General features: G+C 48.1%; 2 protein-coding genes across 4 annotated transcripts; one reads left to right on the forward strand and one right to left on the reverse strand.

Annotated features, from left to right (window-relative positions):
* Positions 1-563: 563 nt before the first annotated feature.
* M6PR (mannose-6-phosphate receptor, cation dependent) lies at positions 564-6,175 on the forward strand. Its single transcript, XM_058860476.1, has 7 exons — positions 564-742; positions 2,178-2,348; positions 2,520-2,692; positions 2,783-2,892; positions 3,091-3,221; positions 3,772-3,898; positions 4,430-6,175. The coding sequence occupies exons 1-7, from the start codon at positions 678-680 to the stop codon at positions 4,550-4,552; spliced, it is 900 nt and encodes a 299-aa protein (XP_058716459.1). The 5' UTR covers positions 564-677; the 3' UTR covers positions 4,553-6,175.
* On the reverse strand, positions 5,567-24,514 carry PHC1 (polyhomeotic homolog 1). Of its 3 annotated transcripts, none has more exons than XM_058860447.1 (16): positions 24,398-24,514; positions 20,609-20,770; positions 19,910-20,020; positions 18,649-18,726; positions 18,125-18,166; positions 17,767-17,916; positions 16,658-16,813; positions 15,220-15,718; positions 14,140-14,903; positions 12,356-12,503; positions 12,055-12,263; positions 11,356-11,470; positions 10,656-10,764; positions 9,819-9,969; positions 9,053-9,284; positions 5,567-8,731 (listed from the first exon to the last, which is right to left on the reverse strand). In XM_058860447.1, the coding sequence occupies exons 2-16, from the start codon at positions 20,720-20,722 to the stop codon at positions 8,577-8,579; spliced, it is 3,033 nt and encodes a 1,010-aa protein (XP_058716430.1). In that variant the 5' UTR covers positions 20,723-20,770; positions 24,398-24,514; the 3' UTR covers positions 5,567-8,576. The 3 variants fall into 3 exon arrangements, with proteins under 3 accessions (XP_058716430.1, XP_058716439.1, XP_058716447.1); XM_058860456.1 differs by having other exon boundaries at positions 20,609-20,765; positions 24,398-24,480; XM_058860464.1 differs by lacking the exon at positions 18,125-18,166.
* Between the last annotated feature and the right edge of the window lie 1,818 nt (positions 24,515-26,332).

The following is a 26,332-nucleotide window of genomic DNA, read 5'->3' on the forward strand; positions in this document are numbered from 1 at the left end:
GACTTGCTCGTACAAGTCACTCTGGAGGCAGCTGGTGGGGATGGCAAATCCCAGCGACAGAGGGACTGCTACCGCCTCCGGCAGCGGCAGCACGGGGAAGGGTGATGCCGGGAAGCCTTTCATTCCTGCTGATGCGACCAATGCCTGCGGCTGCAGGAGAGGAGAGAGAGCGCGACTTCAGCGAGGGACAGTCAGAGAGCACTTGGGTAAGTTGATTTGCAGCCGGGAGCCCGGCGATCCCCAATCCTCGGGCTGTTCCCCGCAGTTTCCCACCGCCTCGGCACTGGAAGTGCGGCCCCCTCAGGCACCGCGCTCGGCGGCGACTCCGCGCCCGGAGGCCTCCTCCTCTCTGCCCGCCCTCGCCGTTCATTGGCAGAAAGGCGAGTGGGGGCGGGGCCTCCGCGCCCAGACTAATCTCCCATTGGCTGACGGAGAGGAAGTGGGCGTGACCGATTGCGCCCCCGGGCCCGCCCGCCTTTCCCCCGCCGCGCACGATTCGCTCCGAAGCGCTCCTGGGCGGGCGATCCCGGCCGCTCCCGCGCTCCCATTGGCGCCGGCCGCCAGTTCCGCCACGCTCTTCCCGGCTTCCGGCTGGCGGGGCGGGCGAGGAAGCCGGTCGGGACGCGGAGGAGGCCGGTGCCGCCCGTGCCTGTGGTGCCCGGGCCGCCCGGCATGGGATGCGACTGAGCCGCGGGTCTCTCTTCCCTGCGGGCGGCGGCGCCTGGTCCCGGGGCGGCCGCAGGTGGGTGCGCGGGGCCGGGGAGCTGGGCAGCGGGGCACAGCGAGGCCGCGGGGTGAAGCCGCGCTCCGTCCCGGGCGGGTCTGCGGCAGCGGCCCCAGGCTGGAGAGGCCCGGCCGGGCCGCTCCCTGCGCAGCGCAGCAGGTTCCCGGGAAAAGCTGTGTCTAGGGCCGAGGGCAGGTCCTGACTTTGGCCTCGGGAGAGAGCAGTCACGAGTCCTCGTGTCACGGGCTTCCTCATTTCAGTGACCGCGCACTGGAACAGATTGCCCGTGGAGGTTGTGGAGTTTCCCTCACTGGAAATATTCCAGAACCGTCTGGACGGAATCCTGTGCCCTGTGTTCTAGGATGACCGTGCTTGGGCAGGGAAGTTGGGCCGAGTGACTCCCTTGGTCACACCCTGTAGTCCCTTCCAGCCTTACCTGTTCTGTGATTTCTGCGCTCCTGACCTTCTTTTGGTGCCCCATGGCGAGCAGCTGCGAGCTGTCACCGTGGACTCTGCGGGGCTGTGGGGAAATCATCGGGTTCAGTCAAACAGGCTCTGTGTCCCCCTGCAGCCAGCTGCTTATTTAATGGAGGGTCTGCCTTCCACCAGCGGCTGGGGCTCTACCAGAATCTGTGGGACAAGGAGCAGAGGGGGATATGTTGGACTGCTCTGTTTGGCTTGTGCCATCATTGACCGTTTCATACGTGATTTTAACATGAAAGCCCAATCTTACAGATTATTGTTATTGTTGATGTTATTGTTGTTATTACCATTTTTATCATCTTCATTACTGCCTCGTTGGTTGGATCTTACATAGGATGCCTTGCTTTCCTCCTTCCACGGTGTAAACTGGGAAGGGAAAGAAAGGAAAGGAAGAAACTGTTCTGTGAAGTTGCAGTTTAACATTATTAATGTCTTTCAGATTTTGGAGTACTTGGAAAAAGGAGTACTGGAAAGATCATTATAAAGATTAAGGCACTTGAACAAACAGAGCTTGACTAATCACAGTGGCTCTTCGCTGCAAGCTCTTTACATGAGAGCTGTGAAGACGATTGATTAGAGGCCTCATAAATAATTTTCCGCTGACTGGCTTCTCAGTGCAACACCATAACAAACAGTGGATTATGCCTGAAATTTACTCCAGTATTCAGCCTGCTGGACTCTGCTCTGGCAGCTAATTAATGTGCTCAGCAGTAAAACTTTTTGTGATCTCAAGGCAAATTCAGAAAAGAGCCCCAAATCGGCCCAGTGAATTGTCTTTGGCTTCACAAGAGATTCAGATGTAGTGTCTCTTGTGAACTGTGTTGTTTCTAGATTTCAGCTTCTCCTTTTTGCAGTCAGGACTGAGGGAGTGGCTAATCATTGACTTCATGACCATGAAGTTAGTTTGCAGGGGGCTGAAAGTAATCCTTTGCAAAGTTAATCCTTCGTGTTCTCTGTGGCATGTGTCCAGGATGTCACCAGCTTGCCATACCTCTGCCTTGCTGCTGGTCTTTATGGCCCTGGCTGTAGCGGGGGCTGAGCAGTCACAAGAGAGGAGCTGTGATGTGATTGGTGATGAGAGCAGTGAGTCGCAGATGGAGAGAGCCCTGCTGAAGAAACTGGAGCCCCTGAGCCATATGAGGTACAGCACAACACCCTGCAGGCCTTGGGACTGCACAGTGAGCCAAGGGGAAGGGAAGGTTTGGGTCAGACTGCAGGATGGACTCCCCCTGTTAGTCCCTGATTGGCAGAAGTGCCCACTGCTCCAAGTGTTCTTTGTAATTCAATGGGCTGTCTCTTCTGTCCTCTACAGGTTTAACGTGACTGTGGAAAAAGGCAAAACAGAAAACTACATCTACCATTTCAGGGTGTGCAGGGAGGTCAACAGCACCTCACATGACTTTGGTGGCCTGGTGCAAACAGATATACAGAATGGAAAGACCACGGTGATAGGAAGAATCAATGAAACCCAGGTCTTCAATGGAAGTACGATTCCACTCACTATACTGCTTACTCAGTAGCTGCCTTTTACCTCCTGATCTGGATTTGTAGCCTGTATTGTTTCTTTCCTGGCAGGTGACTGGATCATGCTGATTTATAAAGGAGGTGATTCATATGGCAGGCACTGCAGTGGTGAGAAGAGGCGAGCTGTGATAATGATTTCATGCAAGCGGGGAGTTACAGCGGTGAGTGACACCTGGGGTGAGAGAGCATCAGGAGGCTGCCAGACCAATGCTTGGTTCTGGGCAGAAGGGTTTTGATGGGACAGTGAGCTGGCCTCCAGTGTCTGGTGTCCAGCTGCACCAAGAGTGATAAAACTGTCTTCTGGTGGAGTTCAGTGTTTGTGGGCATGTTTTCACATGACTACTTTTCCCAAATTACAGAGTTCATTCAGCATTATTTCTGAAGAGCGGGAAAAGGAGCAGGAGTGTTTCTACCTCTTTGAAATGGACAGCAGTGTGGCTTGTCCAGCTGAGAATTCCCACCTCAGCGTTGGCTCCATTCTACTGATCACGTGAGTCATATGAAGAGCTGTTTGTGCCTGAGTCATAATCTCCAGTGTTATTTTGAAACGTAGCAAATGCTATAGTAAGACTAAATTACTGCAGTATACTTTCCCACAGACACCGTTAGATGCTACTATGCCTCTGAGCTTTTTGGACAAAAGCTCTTGCACAAGGCAGGATGCAGGGCTGGTCTGTTCCCAGTAAACATTTTCCATCATAGCTTACAGACAAGTGCACTGAAACATGGGAGATTTGACTTCCTAAATTGTATGATGGCTCTTTGCCAGAGCTGGGAACTCAGACCAGGAGTCTTGACTCATTTTCTGTGCTTGTGCTTAGAGGCACTACTTCACATAATGCTGCTAAAAGATTTATACAAGCAGATTGATAACTTGGGGACCTTTTATGGTCTGGTTTCTGCTTATATCTCTGTTCTTGAATGGTGCTAGCATTGTCCAGTGCTAATGTGAGGCAGGTAGCTGGCTTGGAAGAGATTTTCTATAGGATTTCCTCAGCTTTGATTTTCCTTTTTTTTTTTTTTTCAATTCTGCCTTTTAGGTTTGTGTCACTGATTGCAGTATACATTATTGGTGGGTTCCTCTACCAGCGCCTCATTGTGGGAGCAAAGGGCATGGAGCAGATTCCTCACTTTGCCTTCTGGCAAGATTTGGGCAATTTGGTGGCGGTGAGTAAAAATTCTTATGTATTCTCAGCCTGGCCCATGTTAGGAGAAAATGGCATTGACTCTGTGTTTTGGGTAGACTTACCACCAGGGTGGAGTACCCTGAAGCAAGAAGAGGGTATCTGTTTCCTGAGTATGCCCTTTTTTAATCCTTGCTGCGACTAATTACCCACCTCTATCCTGCAACATAACAAACTAGAACATGTGCTCCTCAGGAGTTAACACTTTTCAGGTAGAAATGTTCACCTGGGGACTGTGAAATGCTTATTTTGGACTTGGTGAGATCTTTCCTTGGTCATGGTAGGCAGGGCTATTTATCCTTCATACTTGCCTTGGCCTGATGTTGCTGCATAACTGTCCAGAGTTTTTAAGACTGAGTAGGATGTTTTTATGTCAAGTTTTGGGAAGCTCTTTCAGGTAGCACAAGGATAGGCATAATCTCTTAGCCAAAGAGAAATGGCAGGATCTGCTTTGGTTTGGATGCTGAGTCAACTGCAAACAGTCTGATGCTGGTGCTGTGTCCTGTGCTCATAGGATGGCTGTGACTTTGTGTGCCGATCCAAGCCCCGGAACGCACCAGCCGCGTACCGCGGCGTGGGGGATGACCAGCTGGGAGAGGAGTCAGAAGAACGGGACGACCACTTGCTGCCCATGTGATAGGCTTTCCACACCACGATCTTTTCTCCCCATCTCCCCAGTGCTTGTTTAGCCAGGTGCCTCCCAGCCAGTTCTCCTTCTCTCACTTCTGATTTTCTTTACATTGTTTGCTTCTGCTGTCTCCAGTATGTCAAGTCCCATGGATGCCTCTGGATGTGAACAGCACTGGTTCCTAATGGCATGTTTTATAAATATAATGCTGGCTTAGGTTTTAAAACTGCAGCAGAGCTCAGGGGAGAAGAATTGACAGTTGAGCAGAAAACAGCAATATGAGTGTTCAGCACTGAGCAGGAATGGGAGGTAAATCACTAAGAGGAAAAAAGAGGCATGGATGGGTGCAGAACGGGAAAAAGGCTATGGGTTAAAACAGCTGACACTGTAAAAGGGATATTTTGTGTCTTTTTAATTTTTTCCCTAGGGTTTCCAGGATCTGTAAGACACTGGAATTACTTTCCTTTGAATGCATCTTCAGCTTTTCTAGCTTCTGCATTTCTTTCTTTATGTTATACAGCGTAACTGGCACAGAGTGCTCTATGCCAGACTCTGGGGGTGAAGAGGCATTAGCACCTCTGCAGTCTTTTGTTTCCCTAATGGCAGAGTGGTGTGTACTTCTCAAGTACAGTTTCTCAGTTTCCTTCAACAGCTGTAAAGGGATGCATGCCATCCTCTCAGACTGGAGAGGGGTACTGCTAAAAAAACATAGGAGTTAAATGGAGTCACATGACTTCAGTCGAAATATTGACTCAGTCTTCTCAATCAGTGAGAAGCAAAAGGAAAAGATGTGCTGCTAAGGAAAAGGAACATTTGCTTAAACTGAAAGCGACATCAAGACAAAATGAGACAGGTAGCTGCCACTTGAGTTCTGACATAATCTTCCTGAAGTGACTGCCCACACACCTCAGTCACTGTCAGTATTGTGATTTCATGTTCCCCAGAAGCTCCTTGTTTTGGGAAGGGTTTTCCTACAAAGCCGTCAGAATTTATTTTTGTATCAAATGAACCATGGAAGCCCAGGCTAAGAATGTTAACACACTGAGAACTGCATAAGGGACTCTTACATGGCCAGCTTTCATAAATCACTGTCCCCCTTAAGCATGGTGCAGGCCAGTCTTAAGACACTTGCCCTGTGCAGATGGTACTTAACATACTGCCACTGGCTGGGAGTGAGAAAGACCTCTTTGGGCCCTGGTGAAAAGCAGGTACAGTTGAGCTGTAGACTTAATGGGAACCTTCAGGAACTTTGCACCTCGATTCTGCATTGCTTTTTATTTGAGAGGCTAGACTCTGAGCAATCTCATTCTACCCTACTGTAGACTGGCAGAGAACTGCCCTCAGTCCGGGGGGCACAGACTGTGAATAACTACTATGTTAACAGCAGAGTACAGACAAGGTTCATGTATTTTTAAGACATTGAGAGAAAAGGGGTGGCCCTGCTTTCTTTCTGGGTTTGGAGTGGGCAAGCAATTCCTGCTTTCTTTGACTTTTGTTACAGTCTCAATCTTTCTTGTAACATGGGAAAAATAGGAAGTCAGTAAAGTCTGTTACTGTTTTCATGGTGGTGTCTAAGGTAATTTTTTTTGTACAAAACACAACTTTCAAAAATAAAGTGACCAAAAAACCTGGTGAAGTGTTGTGCTGATGTAGGAAGAGCTTACTTTGGTGCCAGAGCGTCTTTCTCACCCAAAAGTAAAGGGTCCTCAGTGTGTGGTGCCTTGTGCCTGAACCCATACTCGTAATGGAACATGGTTTTTGTTTTAGTTCATGGTTTTTGCTGTCACCTTGTTTTACTCCAGGTCCTCTCCGGCCTACAAGGGAAAGCTATCCACATCTTTCAAAACTGAAACTGTAGAGGCTCGGGTAGTTATGGACAGATGGATTACGCTCTATTTTGCTACAGCAATGGCAGTCAAAAACTGCTTAGTGATGAAGTTTGTACTTTCTAAACACTTGAGGTGAGGGTTAAAAAGCAGCCAGACCTGCAAAGCCTGATTAAGCATTTTTTTATTAAGAACACTGAACATGAAATGAAGTGAAGCCTTCCCATTTGACTGAAATAAAATCCAGTCCTCAGGAGTAGCTGGTAACAGTGGCAGGCTACCTGCCTGCCTACCCTGCCAAGGGTCAAACTAAACAGGAGTTTTATCACACCCAGCCCGCTAAGGATAAAATGGTTTAAGGGCAGCCTTCCTCTGCACACTGCTGATTCTAACCTTCCCCTCCCTTGTCCCCAGATTACATCAGACCAAACTGTACCAGGGTGCAAGCAAGCATGGGCAGCTTCCTTTGGGCCTATTTGCATTCACAAAGCCTCAGAAGTCTTCTCACATGAACAGGGACATCACAGAAGTGAGATTCAGCAGCACAGTTAAGACTAGGAAGCTGCTGCCACATTTTATCCATCTACTAAGCATTTTCCTTCCTCTTTTTCTACCAGGGGTCAAGAAAAAGCCCATTTCAAAGATCTCTAATGTTTTCCTACCTATGCTATTAGGCTTTCTCCCATGCCATTACAGCTTTTCTGCAACAGTAGGTGCTTAACACAGAGAACAGTCTTATGTTTCACTCAAATAGTCATGTGAAACTTCTGAAAACAGAAAAGCTGAGATACATGGTTTATAACACCATCTTGCTTTCAGGTATTTGGCTCTAGAGGGCACTTACCTCTTCACAGTTTGTGCAACTCCTTCAGGTATTTTGCCTGTTTGAAGCAGAGGTGCTTGTGGAAGAGAATAACTCTGCCCAGGTTTTCACCTTTGGCAATTTGGCTACAAAACTGCAGAATACCACATTTGGTTCTTAAAAAAAAAACAACAAACAAACAATCAAAGAACCCCTAATCAAACCTGGAGGGGCTGAGTAGGACAAAATCAGCCTATAACATAAATTCTAGCCTTCAGAAATGAGAAGTCACATTAAAAGATTAGTATTCAGTTCTTATAGGGTGTGTGTTTGGTTTCTTGTAACTGAGAAATATTTGTTTTACAACAAACAAACAACCAAAAAAAAATAAAAAGGCCTGAGGCAAGCAGTACAATCCTGCCAGCCTAAATTTTGTCCCATAAGCTCTCCTGAGGATAATGAAGACAGACACAAAAAGAAAAGAATACAAACTGGTAAGAAAACACACAAAACAAAACCCCAGCCCATTTCATGAAGAGCCTTGGTGCTTCTGGAGACTGCTTTGGATCTGTAAATTATGCTCTAGCACAATGGGAAGACAAGCCTAGTGCTGCAAGATTCCCTAATGTAAAACAATCCCCTCCCCTTTGAGTTTCCCATCACTTTGTCATAAGTACTCAGGAAAAATCCTCTGACTGGTTCTGAGAGGAGCACCTGGAGTGAATAGCTGCCATAACACTTTAGCTTTACTGTCTCCTGTAGACATGCAGAGTGAAGACAAGACAGCTCCTATTGCCACAGGCCTTCAAGTTTGGTATGCATGCTGGAATGGCTATTAAACCCAGTTCATGAGCAGCCTAGGTATCTTTAAACGTGGAAAAGCAGCAGCCCCTTTTGCTCAAATTCTTGTTTGTCACCTCTGTCACTTGCAATTTCCTAGTTCTCCTTGATAAAAGCTCCAAGCACAGGTGGTCCCAATGTCCATGTGGGGCCAGCTCTTCCTATGCCTTGAATTCTGGCAATGATATTCAAAGCTAAGATCTAGCAGATCTGCTGTGGCAAAAAAATTGAGGGCAGTTCCCTTTCAGCAGTCTTTTAAGACAGAAAGAGATCCCCTTAACATCTTTATGTGGTGTATTCAGGGGAGGCATATTCAAAATCAGGAAGAAGGAAAGTTGTTTAAAGGCCCCAGGTGGCAGTTTTCCTTAACCTTGTAGCACCATTAAGAGACCAAGAGATGGGCTTGTGCATGGCAGTTTCAATCAGTTAAATTCCTTCTCATTCTTCTTGAATGCAAGACCACAGTGGACTGTCCCATTCTTCCCCCCCCACCCTAGCAGGATGCTCCAAAACTGGCAGCTGCCCTGGGGTCAGAGCAAAAGTGAGACCTCTGGCTTCAGAGTGCTTAGGTCTCCTTGAGGACATTGATCTTGGCACAGATCTTGAGAGCTGGTCCCAGCTTGATGTTCATGGCACTCATGAGATGTTCTTCCTTCAGAAGCAACAGGGCCTGACCATCAATTTCCTGTGACCGAAATTCCTCAGCAATTTCCTGGCACCCTGTGAAGCAAACAAAAAAAGCAGTGAGAAAGATGTGTGCATTGGGCAGCTCCCCTCATTCCTACTCTGCACCTCTGGCAGGTACAGAAAAACAAGCTAGGAATCTAACCAACCCCTTTCTTTTCCGCCCCTCTAGTCCACAGTCTCCTTTAGCACACAGGCTACTCGAGAAATAAATCTTGAGAATTCCTCTCTACGATCTACTCCAATTCAGAAACATGTTCAAAAGCAGTAGGCACCACTGACACCGTTTTCTTTCCAGAAGGAGAGCCCAATCTCCCCATGCTACTGGATCACAGGAGTGCAGGAGAGGATCTTCACCTTGCAATGATGCAATGAACTCGTACACTTCCTCCACACTCCAACGACTAGGATTGCTGGACAGGAAGACTGGGTTGATGCCATGTAGATCTGGGGTAGGGGGGGCCATATTGGAGTTTGCCAGGTCCCTCTCTCCATGACTGGCCCTAACTGACAGGGGTCCTGGAGATGTAGGGGATAAAGCTTCATCATAGCTGGAGTTATCAGAGCCTCGACTTGAGTCTTCCTGGCCCTACAAGCCCACAGGAGAGAAAGAAAAAAAAGAAAAGGGGTTTTGTAAGAAATTCACAATTACAAGTTGCAAAACAAGACATTGGGAACAGCAGAAGTTGTCCCAACAGTCTGGAACAACTGTCTCAGGCTGTTGGTCCGGGGCAGCTGACACAAGAGCTCGCTCTCCCTCACATCAGAACTGAGGCTCGTTCAATTCTTCTATAGCCCAATTCAAGTCATTCATGGGAAAAACTGCTAATCAAATGGAAAATGGGATTGTTTTCTGCCAAGGCTGTCAGTTGATCTCACTCACTGAGACCTTCAAGATGCACACAGAAACGAACACAGAGTGCACAGAGCAAGTACAAACATGAATATACTTCCTGCGGTCCAAGAGAGATTTGAACAGCTCCCTGTACCTTGTGTAACAAGTGTGTCAGTGTGCCCTTGGCACATCCTGCACGACTGCATCCACTGTGGTACCACACCAAAGTAGTACAGCCAGCAGGGACAAATTCTACACAGACCTGCCTTGACAGGTTTGTGTCCTTACCCTGTGGCGCTTGCCCTGGATCTTTGTTCGAGCGATTTCTGAGCTGCTGCGCCGTGGTCCCCGCCGGCGCACACGGGCATAGTTGGCTTCCTGGAATTCCTTCATCTTCTTTCTCTGCAGCCGAAACTGATGGCTGCAGCTGACATTGTACCTCAGGTAAGAAGAAGCAGAGCAGCAGTTAGAAAGCAGCAACTATCTAAACCTACTACTTCTCCTTGTTCTAGATGGGGATAAGACTCCTCTTTACCATCAAGTCCTGTTCCTCCTCCTTCTAAGACATCTCCTTGGAAGGAACCAGTCCAGACTTCTGACACAAGCAATATTTAGACACCAGAGTCTTGATCTAACATCTGAAGGGTCAACTAAGTCATTCCCCTAAGGGAAAAAAGACCCATAACAAGCACTCTGCTATCAACAGGAGGCAGCAAGGGCTAGTCTAACTTCTCCCCAGTTTTTTATCCCGGTGCTCCCTTGTGTCTTTGTCTAGTACCAATGCATCAGATGCATTTATTTAGTCACCAGTATGCATTAATTTAGTCAGTCAAATGCACATTTCTCTGAAGAGAGGTTCTTTCTAGCCCCAGAATTTCCCCCTTCCCACTTCATTTCCTGAGCAAGCCAGAAATCCTGTTTATACTCAGCATCACATCCACCTCTCCAGACCTAGAAACATTTACAAATCGCTTATAGTGCTGAAGGATCACTGTGGCCAGTACATGCCACAGAGGGAGGATCAGATGTACTGAAAGGTGGTACACTATTTGGAGAAGGGGCACATGCTCAGTTCCAGCAAATATGTAGTCCGAGATAAGGAATATTACATCTTGCTGTTATTACCTTTTAGCACAGGTCATGGAACAAAACCTCTTGGAGCCACGAAACTGGCTTGCTGGGGCATACTTCCCACAATATTCACACTTCAACAAGTTTGCCTTCTTGTCAAGCTCTGGTGAGATACAGAGATACACACCAGTTGGTGATCTGAAGCACACCACACACCCAATGATTCCCCATTCCACCGCTCATCTTCTGAGCAGACAGATTCCAAGCACTATTTTCTACTGTATCTAATAAGTAGGTAGCTTGGGGAAACAACTGGGAAAAGAGAAGCACAAGCTCCACTTAATTAGGACCCTAGGATATCGAACAGAGCATTTTTTTTTCTCCTGGTCAGTACCACTTCATGAAACAAGCAAAAAATAGCATATTCCTCACATCCTACAAGCCTGTGAAAGTGCATCACTGCACTCTCTGCTCTGTCCACACATCCTTCACAGCCTAACAGTCATTAAAGACAGGTACAGCTCAGAATCCCCTGCTTAGTAATGACACAGGATGTGTTAGATCTTATTTACAACAACAACAAAAAGAAACATTGTTAATCTTCTGGCACTCAAAAAAACCAAGATCTTAGTTCCACAGCTCAAGTCTCTAAGGAGCTGACAGGAAGAGATACAAGTCCATAATGCATTAAGTTAGTAATACAGAACAGAAACTTTCAGTAACACTAGCTAGTCCTCCTGGTCCTGAAACTCACCCATGGAAGCACTATCCTCTCCCAGAGAATTGCTGGACAGGTTTTCATTCTGGCCAGAAGGAGCCTCTCCCTGCAGTGGTTTCTCAGATTCTTTCAGCAGCTGAGAACAACCCACCTGGATAGGGACAGAATGAGTTGATCCACCAGTAAAGGATTCCCTGTGTCCACCACCCTCTGCCAAGGTATATGTACCTCAAAAATCAACTCAGAAGAATCTCTCTGCCTAATAGGGAAGGAGAGATGCTAAAAAAAGTCATTCCTGCTTCCTGACTCAAAGGCTTGGTTGTTCAATTAAAGATCCCCAAGCACTATCTACCTTGAATAATGTCCAGTTCCATGTAACTCCATTTCCCCTTATTTACTTCAACTTCACTTGCTGCCTGCTCAAAACACATCTTTCCCTCATACAGAGGACAGCCTCCTTACAATTCCTGCGTTAATTATTGCTTTGGTGACTACTGGAGTAAGCAGTTGCTGCAACACTTGTTTTACTCCCTCAAATCCCTTCTCTTTAATGACACCTCTTAATGCCTTGCTTCATTCACGACACCTCCCTTCCCTTCCTCTTTACTGTCAGTGTCTCATGCTAAAAATGCTGAATTGGAATATGGGGAAAGATATTCCTATGCAAAGATGGAAGCCAAACACCCTCCCAAGAAAGTGCTACACCTCCTTCCCCCACAACTAAAAAATCCCTACTGGAAAGGGCTCTGCTCCCTCCTGGATGACAAAGCCTTCAATGATGTGTGTGAGGATCTGGGGCTTGACGATGGCTTGAGGAGGTTTGGAGTCTCCCATCTGACGTGACACCAATGCCAGGTTTGGGGTGGAAGCAGAGGTGGGGGTGGCTGAGGCTCCCTCACTTGATGTGGCATTTGGGGTTGCAATGGCAGCAGTATCAGAATTATCTGGAAAGTTAACAGCACAGGAGTCAGTTACCTTTGCTCCACCTACTTCAGGTCAGTAGCACACACAAGCAGAGCCCTCCTTTGTACCTCACCTCCAAGGCCACTCTTCTCCTCCATGTTTTTGGGGCTGTCTGTTACAGGAGAGGACCTGGCAGGCAGGAGTGCGGTGACACTGGGTGGCTCCTCCTTCTCCTCCTCTGACTCTGCCTTGCGCTTTACTGCCAAGGTCTGAGATTTGCCCTGCATGAATAAAGAGGAACACGTAAGCAGATAGAAAAGCTCCAAAGCAAAGAACAGGCCAGATCCAAAACAAAACAAAACAAAACACCCCAAAAAGCCCCCCCAAAAAAACAAACCACCAAAAAAAAAAAGCATCCTGTTCCATCATACTTGATTTCCAGCCTGGTTGCGTCTGGAGATGCCTCTAGCTCCCTCAGTACACACCTCTACTTGGGAGCATTTGCCTAGCAAGGAACAAAGCTTGAAAAGACTCACTACCATGCTACAGACTAGGACCTGGTGTCCCAAGTCATGTCAATACACTGGTATACGACCAAGACACTGTGTGAACATCAAGGATTATTGCAGAAGAAATGGAATGGCATTCACCCAGCAATTTCCAATCAGGTTTCTGGATAAATCAGGCCAGTTTCAACGGAGAGTCAAAATAGTAGGGGACACACATTCACCAAGAGCAGAATTGTCCCTCTGCTCTAAAAATCAAGGCAAATCCTGCGACACCTTCCTGAAGAAGCAGACAGAGTTTAGAAAGAGTCTTGGCAACTGGCTAAGGAGGTGTTCAAGGCAAGGTTGGATAAAGCAACCTAGTCTGAAAGGTGCCCCTGCCCATGGCAGGGGTGTTGGAATTATATGATCCTTAGGGCTCTTTTAAACTCCAATTATTTAGGATTCCATGATCTGAGCTAGCAAAGTGCTGTTGTCTCAGGGATTTAGGTAGGACCTAGCTGGAAAATTCACAACAGCACAGACAAGGCCAATGGAATTTTAATTTTCCACTGCATGGCCTGTTGCTAGGGGATCCTCTGAGGCCTAGAGTCAGTGGCTGGTACCACACACCAAGGGATCTGTAACCCAGAAATATCCACACTGGAGCAGTTAATGAAAAACTGCAGCCTGTGGGAAAGACTCACAATGGAGAAGTACTTTATGAGGGACTGTATCCCATGGGAGGGATTCCCCCATGCTAAAGCATGGGAAAACCATGAGGGAGAGACAAAACCTTATGAGCTGACCACAAATTCCAATTCTTTTCCTCCTGAACCATTCAGGGGAAGGAGGTAGAAGAGTCAGGAGTGAAGCTGAGCGTGTGAAGAAGGGGGAAGGTGTTTTTTGCATTTGTTCAATTGTGCTACACTAAACTGGCAGTAAAATAATTTCTATAACCTGAATTTGTTTTGCCCATGATGGTACTTGGCAAGTGATCTCCACATCCTTATCTCAACCCACAATGTTTTCACTGTATTTTTCTCCTCCTGTCATGTTCTGAAGGGGGAGTGATAAAGCAGCAACTTGGTGGTCATCCAGCAGCCAGCCAAGGTCAACCAAACCCAACTGTTAAATGGGATACTCGGTATGGGATGTGGACACCCACCCCCATCGGGGGCAGGCTCTGAGTGTCACTTGTTAAGTTCATGCATGCCTTTGGATGATAATGTGGAAGAGAAATGCTTGTAGTCAGTAAACCCCAGGGGTTGGATTGGAATTAGTGTTTTGAGGGTAAAAAAGTCTCCACATCCCTTTCCCCAAACCCCTTACCCATCCCATCCCACTGACCTGGGCCTGGACTGCGATTGGTGTCCTAGGAATGAACAAAGAGAATCCATATGCTATTCTCCTTCTCAATGGTATCACTTACTGGCAACTGGACAGACTGCATGTAGAATGCTGCTGGCATCTGAGCCACAACTGGAGAGGAAGCTGGGCTCTTCACCATGTGGGCTGTGCCTTGAACTTGTGCCAAATTCACCCCTGTGGTGAGAGGGGGAGCTTCCTGTGAGGATGCTGGAGCTGAAGATGATGATGGGGAAGCAGCATGGGTTTGGGAAACAGGCTGGACTACAGCTGGCATTCCCCGGGATGTCGGCACTGCTGCAGCAATCTGAGCCAAGCCCAGTGCTTGGGCTTGACCTGAGCCCTGCTGCCGAGTGCCCACCACCTGCACTGGGATGTGTGGAGGAGGCTGCTGTGTTGCTGACATTTTGGCAGGCCCAAGCTGAGGGGGTTTGATGGGGGTGACCAGGGATTTTGACTGAATAGGAACAGGTGACTTGGTGGCTGGCTGGCACGGACTGTCCTGCTGGAGCTGTAAATGCTGTGGCTGGGACTGTAACATAGGTTGCACCACAAGGGTCTGTGCCTGCTGCTGGTTTTGAGGGGGAGCCTGCTGCTGCGGAGGCTGAGCTTGCTGCTGCTGGGTCAGAGATGCTGCTTGCTGCTGCTGCTGCTGCTGCTGTTGAGCCAGCTGCAGATGGGTGGCTGTGTGGAGGAGCTGGGACTGGCGGTGCTGGAACTGCTGCTGGTGATGAATGGCTATCTGCTGCTGGATCACCACCTGCTTCTGCAGATGGATCTGCTGCTGCTGTTGGATCAGTGAGTGTGGCTGGATCTGCGTGTATGTTGCTATAGAAAAACAGAGTAAGAAAAAACAGAGCACAACAGTTAGCAACAATGCAGCTGGGAACAACAACAAAAATAAGGCAGCCACTGCAATGGTTTGAGATATTCAACTCCAAAATGACTGACATCTTACTTGCGGAGGACATGAGGGATTAAACCAACTTCTTGTGCTAACAGAAAGGGATAACTCCTTGAGACAAGTCTGAGAGGACAGAAGCTGGGAGATGTGTTGGAAAGCCGTTTATCACCAGGCTTCCAAATCTCATTCTTGTCAAGGCCCAATGATTTTGAAGAGAAAAAGAAACAGAAGAGCACTTACCTGAGCTGATCAGCGTCTGGCTGGGTGCTGGTGTAGCGGTCCTGGTGAGGTTCATGCCCACCGTTTGCTGTCCACCACTGTCTGTGTCACCCTTCTTTGCAGCTGCATTCTCTGTCTCTGTCTGGCTCCCCTGGCTGACAGTCACAGCCTGGGCAGCCGCCACCGGCAATGGCTGAACCACCCCGGTGCCCTTCCTCTGGCAACTGCCAGCGGCACCTGCCGAGGAGCTCTGGCTCAGTCCCATTGAGGGCTGGCTCCCACCACTGGCCACCACAGCCCCAGAGACACCATTGCTGCCCGCTGCTCCCTGGCTCAGGTTGAGGGACTGGCCCGCCCCGCTGGAGGAGGCCTGGGCCACCGCCATGGTCTGGCCCGTGCTGGTGGCCTGCGGTAAGCCCGAGGCCTGGGAGTTTCCTGGCAGGGCTGTCTTCTGAGCAGAGCCTTGGAGCTGGGCATTTGTGGCAGAGGTCTGCTGGCTCCTCACAGCCAAGTTCTGCACCTAGAGACACACACACCAAACAGAATCCGTTCGCTTTATACACGGTGCTTGCCAGAAGTGTGACAGACTACGCGTAAGCAACACGCCCTGCTGGCATGCAGGCTGAGTCGATGCCTCAGATCTCGTATGAGGAGCTGCTAACACTGCAGGACAAAGCTCAGCACAGCCCTCCCCAGGAGGCACATTATCCTGAACTCTCTTCTGCCTAATCTCTGATGGGAATTAAAAATCTCATGGCGCTTTGTGAACAGGATGTGGGGACACCATCTGTCTCCAGGGCATGAGATAGCCTCCAGACCTGCCTGCCATACCCTGGCATTGGTAGGATACAGTTCAACATGGCTCTAGAAGCACTGAGATACCCCTTTAAAGACTAGTCATTCCTTTTCAATTTTTGTGCCTCCTGCCTGCCCCAGGCCCACAGGTCTACTCGTGGCCCACACCCATTCCAACTTCACTCTGCATTTTAGTGCTGCCATATTTACTTCCGCTCCAAATGCCACATTATCTCCAAAATTTGATCACAGCTGAATTTTCTTCACAAAAATTGCTTCAGACAAGTCTTTGGCATCTTTACAATAATGAACCAACTGTATGAAGGAATGCTACCTCTGGCAAAGACTCTTAATTGCAGAGTGACTGAAAACTGCACATAAAACTCGAGAATTCTTTTCACACAATCACAACCAAGAAACTGAGAAGGTGGGATTGATCCAGCCTGTGATCACCTCAGAAATTTTAAGCAGAAATTAATCTCATCTCTGGAGGCAAAAAGCAAACGTGAAAACATGGTGGCAAAATCTCCTGCCTGCACAGGGACATGGGCTGGGGATAAAAAATAGCTCTAATCTGCCACACAAGGACAGCTTGAGACAAAGACCAGAGTGTGGAGTGGCAGAAGCAGGGGAAAGAGAGGACTCTGGGAGGGGGGTCACTGACCTGGTCTGTGTCTGCATGGACCCCAGGAGACTGTGTGGGTGGTACCTCCTGCTGGACAGCAGCCACAGCCCCATTGGGCATCAGGATGAGCTGGGAGGCGAGAGGCACATTGCGGCCCAAGGTCCGGTTCACCTGCAACAGGTTCCCCAGCTGTGGCTGTTGAGCATCAGGTGATGTGGAATGAAAGGAATGGAGGTAGAAGAGAGAAAGGAAGACAAAAAGACCACAAGGAAACAGATTATAAAGGATTATTATTAAAGATTATACTAGGCTGCAATGTCACACCTTGCAAAATCACCAACCCTCCCTGCACTGTAACACTGAACATAACCCTCCGAAGGAGGAAACTGGGAACAGCTTCCTTATGGAAACAAGCACTCCTCTATCAAACATAGGCCTGGGCTAACTCCCACAGACTGCCCAAGGCTGTATATCCAGAACTGGTTGAACAACAGCAATAATAAACATACATCCAAGATTAGTGCTGCTTGAAATGAAGGGGATTAAAATCTGTATCTGAAGTCAACTGAAAAACAGAAAATATTTTGCAAGTAGGTAACCAAACCCCAGACTAACTCCACAGTCAAGCCTAATGCTTTCTACCTAGCTGCACTTCAAAGCAATTAAAAGGATGACATTTGTTCACACTGATTTGTTTGTCTAGGCTTACTTGAATTCTGAGTTACTGAATCTCTGAGCTCAGCAAGCAGTAGAAGAGTAATTTACCATGTATCTGTTCCAGCACTGAACCAGAAGAGTAGCTTTATTCAAGAGTGAGCTACATTCAAGTCTAGGACATATATTTCACATTTAAACTCTAGTGAGAAGTACTATGGAACCTTTAACATCTGTGCAGAGCAGAGACACACACAGTTGTTAACATGCTCACCTGAGCCACACAATACAAAGCTCATCTACCCCATAGGCTGAGCCTGGAATCAAACTTGTGGTTTCAAGGATCAGAGCTTCCCCATGCAATTTTAAAATACAGTGCAACATCCTTAAAGCTATGTTAGTCCATAAGCGTTGGTAATCCCAAGCAGCAAAACTCTGCAGTGGCTGGTAAGCGGGGCTCATGGTCAGGACACATTTTGATGCACATCTCTTACCCGAAGGTACATCTGTGCCTGTGACTGGTTGAGGGGCGGTGAGGTGGTGTTCCCCAGGAGCACAGACTGGGTCAGCGTTGTGGCGCTCGGGGAACTCACGCTCTGGGACCGACTGATCAGCTGAGCAGCTGAGGTGGTGGCAAGGTTGACCTTAGAACAGAAAAAAGCTTCAAATCACATATGAAGAAATGAAGGCCAAGAAATTTGTACAAATACACTTAGTGGGGTACAGTCAGAACAGACATTTGACACTTTTTCCCTGTATCCCACAGGGGACCAAGAAGAAGAAAGTTCTTGTCTTAGAGGGCTTGTCCTACAGGCTACACAATCTAAATTAGCCAAAGCCCTGGATACTGACCTCATTTGTATGCTGAGCTTGACAATCACTGTTAGCATGCAACTGCAATAAGAGATCCAAAAAAATACATCATTTTCTCCAGTCTCCCAAGTAAAGGAAAAAACCCCACAAAACTCTCTCTACCTCATCTATTCTCTGAGCAAATCCAAGCTCCTCAACACTCACTACAAACCAGACATCCTCTCACTCAACAAACTACTGCTCTGCCTAAGACAAAAGCTGCTCACAACTCCTTGTTACAACTCCTGATCCTTTTCTAATCCATGACAATGTATCCCCAAAGCCTCAGCAGAGATCCATGTCTACCTTTCCAGCTAAGAGGCCTCTCCCACCCAAAAACATTATCTGGTTTCTTCAAGCCCCACCAATAACAACAGCACCCCAAATCCTCAAAGTTGTTTGTATCTTGTTCATTCCCAGATTACTAGAAGCTGTGCGCATCCTAAAAGACAAGGAAGAGACAGAACAAGGTGGGGAGTGGGAGGGAGACTTTGCTATGTGTGTGAGGAAGCAGTTTTACTTACAGAAGCCTGGGTGGTGGTGGTCTGTTGCGAGGTGCTAGTGTTGGGGGAGCTGGCCTGTCTACTGGCTGCAATCGTAGCCTGCAAGAGAGATTGGCAGAGAAATGAGTGCCTGAACAAATTTTTCAATCCAGCCCAATTATTTGACTCTGTCAGAACACCTAGCCCCTCACCCTCAGAGTGTATGCCCTCAAATCCTTCCACCCATGGGTACATGCACTACTCTTGCCCAGCTTATCATACTACACACTGCAACCCTCACCCCGATGCTGAAATCCACTGTTAACACCCAGACGTTCCCTGCAATATTAACGATTTGTTGGGCTAATTAGGCAGTTTAGTAGCAATGCAATGATAGCACTCCAAGTAACAAAATTCAGATTAGAGAGCATATGGTTTGTGGAAGAACATAAATATTGATAGATTTATTTCCCCCTCTCCGATGCCATGGGAATTCCTCTGTGTGAGTTTAGTTAGTTTTGTAACTAAGATTTGTGCAAAACTGATGAGAGGATTCTACTTCTTCTATACTATAAGACTGTAGTCAGGAATTTTGAGAACAATGACATTCTGGAGTAATTGCCAAGGAGTACAGCTACTGAGCTGTTGTTACAGAAACAGAATGTATTCATATCACACATAATCCATTTTGAACTGATGATTAAGTCTAGTAGGTGAGCAAAGTTGATAAAGAAAAAAAAAGTCACTCAACAATTATACACCATAAAATACATTGACTTATATTGATCTGTATATGTCTCAATTAGAAACAGCCTCCTAGCTGGACAGGTTTACCCTCCTGCTGGTAAAGAAAACATGGCTACTAAGTTCCAAGACCGAAATTTCAGAGGATGCTGCCTGAAATTTCATGCAAAAACAAACGTTTATTCTCAGAGAATTAACAACCTACTGTTCCCTTTAATACAGTTTGCAAACACTACTGCATCCACTGCTGATTTAACCACCAATCTTTGATTTAAAGAAGGTGCAGGGGGTAGTCATAGGCCTCTGAAGTTCAAGTTCCTTGATGGGGATGCCAAATTTTATCTTCCCCTGCTCTGTACCCAAAAAAACCCAAATTAATCTTTGCTTCAGGCTTCCAGCTGACTGGCTGTCTGTATTAACTCTAAATAATGTGTTTAAGGACTCAGTCTCATCGGGGATCAGGATGACTCGGTGCACAAGGCCCTGTATAAAAACAGAACCTCTGAATCTTCCCCAGAGAATGATCCAACTCCTCTCCTTCTGCCTCTTGGCAACTCACCTGCTGGACAGCAGCCAGGCTGTGAAGTTGGGCACTGTTAAACTGCTGCTGGAGCATGAACTGATGGAAGTACTGGGCTGCATTGGGCTGTCTCTGGAGTGCCTGCAGGGCCTAGATAAAGAAGAAAACCCATTGTCAAAAATTGCATGCTGTTGAAATGTGATTGAAAAGAGCAATGAAGAAGTAAATAACAGCCATGAAAACATCCCTAGATCACATGAAAAAGCAGGTACCAGACTAGCACGTCCAAATCTGTAGTACAGTTAAAAAGTTGGTAACACATTGAATCACAAGTGTATTCCAGGACAGTGGGAATCACACTTGCAAGACATTAATGAGTTTGAGGAATCTGGCGATGTGCGTGCTCACACAGGCAGACAAGTATTCCTGTGTAGTTTGTGTATGAAGGGCATAGAGGAACTGGGATGGCAAACTGATTTGCTCTAGAACCAATCTATTGGATCACAGTACGGATTACATCTAGGAGGTTGGACACCAAAGGAGTAACCTACAAAACATGAAGCCTCAGGCTACAAGAACTAAACATCAGGCCTAGCATAAGAATTTCTAAATATGAAAAAATGCCAGTCCTCTGAGAACGGTCCCACCTTGACACACAGCAAGGCAGAGGGAACACAAGAGGGCTCACCACCACCTTCCAGTGATGCAGTGCCATCCCAGAGCATACCCGTGTCTCACCTGTACTGCCTGTCGCTCATACAGAGACATCTGCGAGATCTGAGGACGGGTGCTTCCTCCAGAACTGGAGCTCCCGCTGGTGGAGTTGGAGTTCTGCTCACTTTCGGTCTCCATGGCGACAGGAACCCAGGAGCTCAGGCTGAGATGGACTCCAGATCTACACTGAAAGAATTGAAAACTAAGTCAGGCTACAGAAAGAACCAAACTGTATTTCACTACATTACACAGCCTTTGTACTAGAATATCTCAATACCAGGCTCCCTGCACAGCTCTGATACACCACAGAGACCAGGGAAACTGGGATTCGGAAATCACCCAGAAATCATACAGTGTAAATCTTTTACTACCACCATCAGAAATGTAATGCGTGTATTTTCATATTTTTATTGCCATGTTATAGTTGCAAGCTACAGTATCCTGAACTCCTAAAGGGGTAGTGGAGTGAAGAAGCAGCTGCAGCTCACAGAAACAATTCTGGTTACAGACCTGACCACCTCTCCTTTCAAGAGAGACTAGCGAACAAACTGAAGCAAATTGCTCTCTCTTCTTCTGATCACATGAACTTTCCAGCTACTTGTTGCTCCCAACAGATCTCAACTTGACTATTAGATTAGAAGCTGGTATCTGTGGTGGCAAGTTTCAGAAGGAACAGAGTCAGAAGCAGAATGGATGAAGTGTTCACTGGCAACACTTGAGAGGCAAAGGCTGCTGAAGAGGTCATGCAAAACCAGGGAGATCTTCCAGCAGCAGAAAGATGAGCTGCAGTGAAATGAAGGACTGAGAAAGGACTGGAGAAGGCTTTCATCAGCCAAGAGGAAGAGAAGTGAGACTGAAGAGAGTTCTTAGCAGAAGAGTAGCACACTGAGATGATCAGGGAGTTTCCTGCAGCAAGAAACATGAGCTACAAGGGAGTAGCAGCAGCAGGAGGGGCTGGAGTCAGAAAAAGAGAGCAAAAGTGATTATTCAACAGAATTCCACTGGAAAATAAAAAGCAACTTGACTTTTTAGAAGGTTAAAACTCCATGTAAGATTTAAAAAAATATATATTTCTGGTAAGTCTTATCACCAACAGTCTAAGTACCAGCCAGTTCCTCTGCAGAATATCTGAAACCTCTAAATAAGATCCCTGTAAATGAGCTTCCAGGAGCCAGAGCACCATCACAGCCCCTTTATCTAGTCATTTTTTTATCCAGAGATTCTGAGCTTTACAGCCTTCACCAAACATTTTCCTGGTGTATAAGCAAACAGACCAGTGCAGCAGAAAAGGAGGTGCAACAATAGTCTCAGCCAGAAAACTTTTTAAATTCTGAAATGGTGTTAAGGACAGCAGATGACTTTAAAGTAGGGCAACAGTATTAACACTGCAGAGGATGGGTGGCTTAATCAGGGAACTGCTGCTTCAAACCTGCTCCTCAAAATCTGGAAAATTCTTTAACTGGCAAACAGAGTGCTGCTGCTCCACTCTGGTCTTCCAAATACATCTTCACCTCTGCCCTCAAGCCCTGCCCAGGCATCTCCCTGCTGATCCAAAACTGGCTTCCTGCACTGCTTCAGCAGTGGCCACCTTCTCCTCAACTGAGACACACTTCCTCCTAGAAACAGCTGGTCAATAAACCTACCTAGAATATAAAAGCTCTTGGAGAAACAACTGCCTTAAAGATCTTCCCCAGAGGGGAAAAATTAAACGAAGCCTGAAAATAAACAAAGAGAAGGGACAGAATACAGACTTTTTGAAAGAATGAAACTGTGGTGGATAAATCAAGAACTTTAAGTGGGGATAAAATGCATGTGAAGCGTGCATTTTTACACCAAGTTCTCTAGTAGCCATTAGGAGACAATTTATGTTCTCTTGCCCACCCTCGACTTCCCCATGCAGATCCTCCTCATTCACCTCACTTCTGGTGCTCATTAGATCAACTTTCTAACTGCAGAAAAGGTACCCTAAAACCCTATTTTCTGCCAGATAACTGAGTTGAATTACCTTACTCATGATGCCACAAGTGCCCATGAGAGAGAAAAGGATGCAACTAATGTTCACCTTAGCTACAGCAAATACCCTTACCCTCAACAGCTTCACCAGGAGAAACCAGGCTTCTGCGTTGGTGCTCTGCTCCTCAGTGAGCAGCACCACCGATTCCTAAGATTTCCAGCATTTCTGAGAGTTCCATATTGATCTAGATCTTATTAAAATTAGGTCCTAACACAAACAGAATCTTACTGAAACACCTCTGGCATGAGGCATAGAAAAATTCTGGCCTCTGTGTAGGAAGGAGGCTTTTTGGAAATGTGGACAGAGAAGCATATGCTCCCTTTGCAGAAGGGAAGTAAGAATTTGAAGTCACTCACAGCAAGGAGAGTTATCCAGCAAAACCCATTCCAAAAACAAAAATGAAAAGGCACAGCATTTACCCAAGCAAGTTCATCTAAGGATGCAGCTCCATGTTAGTGTAATCCGATCCAAATACAAGCCACTTCTACACAAAATAGGAGAATTTGACCCTCTCCTCTCCTCCAACTGCATCCTCAAGCACCTTCCTCCTAAAAAAAACTAGTGATCACTGGCTTACCATATCACTTGACTCACCTAGCTGCTCAGTGAGATGGATAACCCACCAAAAATTATTAAACCATGAATTTTCCAATCAAACAAACAAACAAACAAAAAAAAACCAAAAAAAAACCAAACAACCCACAGTTACAATGTGGCCATTACTGGAAAGTAACCTTCAAACAACAGCTAGAACTGCACCCCTAAAGGGCAGACACAGAAAGATACAAAAGCTTTTTAGCACCATGGCAGGAATGACCACACAGCAGAAAGGATGGGAAGGAGAAGGGAGAAAACTGGCTTAGGCAGCAGTACAAGCACAAGAACATGGGCCACTCCAGAGCCTAATCCACACTTGCTGATCTCAGCACACACCGAGAACACCACAGGTGGCCCATCTACAAGTTCCTGACCTTTCTCAAGCACAAGGGCAGACAAAAGTCAAGGCAAACAATACTCGAATCACTGAGCACAAGGTAGGAGGTAGAAAAGTTTTACTTGCTCACCCCATCCATTCCCCTCGGGAGATGACTGCTGCCTACAGAACATTTCCAAACTTTCTAAGTGGTTTTATCACTTCATTCTTGAGAAACTAAGTTAGGAAACACATAAGATTTGAGGGTTTACACCACAGGTTTGCGGAAGGAAAATTAGCAGCCAGGACTACAGCATACTCGCTGCTGTTATTATATGTTCCTACAACAGTTTCCCAGACACACAAGCAGAGGTGTGGGACTGCCGGGACACGCTGACTCTGCTCTGGGATGCTCTGGAAGCAGCAGTGGGTGCACCGCAGGACCCTCGCACCACCTGGTCCCCACCCCTCGGTGCCCAGCCCGCCTTTCCCCGCCGAGCGCCTCGCCCGGCCGGTGGCGGGAGAGAAGGAGGGAGGGAAGGAAGGATGGAAGGAAGGGAGGATGGCAGGGGACAGCGCGGCGGCAGTCACCCAGGCCGCCGGCAACTCCGGCAGCAAAGTTCATCCGACACTGCGTGCGGGCGCCCTGTCCGCCCGTGCCGTGCCGTGCCCGCAGCCCCGCCGCGGCGGGAGGCGGGATGCGCCGCAGGATGCCCGAAGCCGGGCGGCGGCTGCCCGGGGGCGGGAGCGGGGCTGCGCGGGGGAGCTGCCCGGGGCCGGGCCGGGCAGACAATGGCTGCTCCGCCGCCGCTGTCAACTTCCATCCCGCGCCGGCCCCGGGGAACTCTCCCCGCCGCAGCCGCCCGCGCCCCGGGCCCCGCCTCACCTGCAGCCGCCGCGGCTCGGCTCTGCTCTGCTCTGCCCCGCTCCGCTCCGCCGCCCCCCGCCCGCCCGCGGGACCCGCGCTGCCGCCGCCGCACCGGAGCCCCCGCGCCGCCGCCGCCGCCGCGCCCGACACGCCCCCCGCGCGCGGGCAGCCGGGCCCGGCCGAGCGGGCGGGGCGGGGCGGCAGCTCCGGTGTCGGGGCGGGCGGGGCCGGGGGCGGGACCCGGCGGCGGCTCCGGCGGGGCCGCGGTCTGGCGGGGCGGCCCCGGGGGGGGCGGGACCCGCGCCCGCTCCGCCCGCCCCTCTCCCCCTATCCCTCTTTTTTAATCCCTTTTTTCCTTTTTTTGTTTCGGGTTTTCTTTTTGTTGGTTTTCTCTTCTTTTTTTTTTTTTTTTTTTTTTTTTCCTTTTAAATCTCGGCCTCTGGGGCTCCCCCGGCGCTCCGTCACTTCCTCCCTCGAGGCGCTTCCGGGCACGTGGTGCCTTCCCTGGGCGCCGCTTGCCCGTTGCCCGGGTGACGGGAGCGGGAGCCGGGCGGGACGCGGTCCGGCGGCGGGAGCGGCCCGGCCCCGCTCCTCGCCCGCGGCCGCTCGCTGTACCCGCGGGGCTCGCACCGAGGCGGCCCGCTGCTGATGAGAGTCGCAGACAGGGTCTTCGCCAGCCTGAGCGGGTGTCCCCTCTGCTGGGGCTGTCCGTCCTTCTGGAGGCTGATGGACTTCGTTAAACGTTAGTCGTTTTGTGTATCACGGAATCAATTCGGTCGGAAAAGACCTCTAAGATCATCGAGTCCAACCCGTGACTGAACACCACCATGTCAATAGACCATGGCACTGAGTGCCACATCCAGTGTTTCTTTAAACACCTCCAGGAACAGTGAGTGACTCCACCACCTCCCTGGGCAGCCCATTCCAATGTCTAATCACCCCTTCTGTGAAGAAATTCTAATGTCCAGCCTAAACCTCCCTTGACACGGCTAAAGATTGTCCTCTCGTCCTGTTGCTGGTTGTCTGGGAGAAGAATAGGTTGTAAACTGTTTGTCTTGATACATGCAAGAAATTTTGATGAACAAACAGGACACAGCAGAACGTTTTCTGCCTTCTACATGTGTAGAGCACATGTAGAGGTGCACAGTGGAAACATGCATTAACAGAATTTAAAAAGCAGCGCCAGAGCTTGCTGACAGCTTTTAGAAGAGAGCCTGTGCTGTGTGGGCACTTGGACCTTGCTTCTCTTAATTACTCTGAAAGAGCATCAGTTTGTTGCCTGTCAGTTGTCTGGCTTGGGGTGTGAGTGACTGATTATGGTGAATTTAGGAATTTTTAACTGTAATGTTTTCATCTTTAGATGGTAAGTGGAGAGGACATATGTATGCGTGTAGTGACAGGACAATGGGACAATGGCTCCAAAATGAAGAAGGGCAGGTTTCGATTAGCTATTAGGAAGAAATTCTTTCCTGTCAGGGTAGTGAGGCACTGGCGGCACAGGCTGCCCAGAGAAGCTGTGGATGCCCCATCCTTGGAAGTGTTCAAGTCCAGGGTGGATGGGTCTTTGAGCAATCTGATCTAGTGGAAGGTGTCCCTGCCCATGTCTTCTAGGTTTGGAGCTAGATGATCTTTAATGTCCCTTCCATCCCAAAGCATTCCATGATTTTGTGATCACCGTATTTGTTTCTAAGAAAATAAATGCCCATCGTGTCAGACCAGTGGCTCATCTTGATGAGAGCTGGTGAGTTTCCTTTCAGAAGGCCATCACGTGCATCAAGGACAAGTGGGATGCAGCAACAGACAAAAGGAATGAGTCACGCTCCATCTTCATGTACAAGGTGCAGAAACTCAAGCACCACTTAGGCTATAACCATCATAAATACTCCTTCAAATTGCATGTTTGAGCTTCATGTTGCAAGAAAGTTGCATCTGGCACTGTAATGACAGTGCTGG

This window comes from Poecile atricapillus, chromosome 1 (assembly GCF_030490865.1).
Source record: "Poecile atricapillus isolate bPoeAtr1 chromosome 1, bPoeAtr1.hap1, whole genome shotgun sequence".
Lineage (NCBI taxonomy): Eukaryota > Metazoa > Chordata > Aves > Passeriformes > Paridae > Poecile > Poecile atricapillus.

Excerpts from the sequence above, each read along its gene's own strand:
- PHC1 (XM_058860447.1), bottom strand. The coding sequence starts at position 20,722 with ATGGAGACCGAAAGTGAGCAGAACTCCAACTCCACCAGCGGGAGCTCC. Across the intron at positions 12,504-14,139 it reads TGCAGTCTGTCCAGTTGCCA|GGCAAATCTCAGACCTTGGC; the intron begins GTAAGTGATACC and ends TTATTCATGCAG. Across the intron at positions 10,765-11,355 it reads AGAGGATAGTGCTTCCATGG|AGCTTGACAAGAAGGCAAAC; the intron begins GTGAGTTTCAGG and ends GTATCTCACCAG.
- M6PR (XM_058860476.1), top strand. The coding sequence starts at position 678 with ATGCGACTGAGCCGCGGGTCTCTCTTCCCTGCGGGCGGCGGCGCCTGG. Across the intron at positions 743-2,177 it reads TGGTCCCGGGGCGGCCGCAG|GATGTCACCAGCTTGCCATA; the intron begins GTGGGTGCGCGG and ends GCATGTGTCCAG. Across the intron at positions 2,893-3,090 it reads GCAAGCGGGGAGTTACAGCG|AGTTCATTCAGCATTATTTC; the intron begins GTGAGTGACACC and ends CCCAAATTACAG.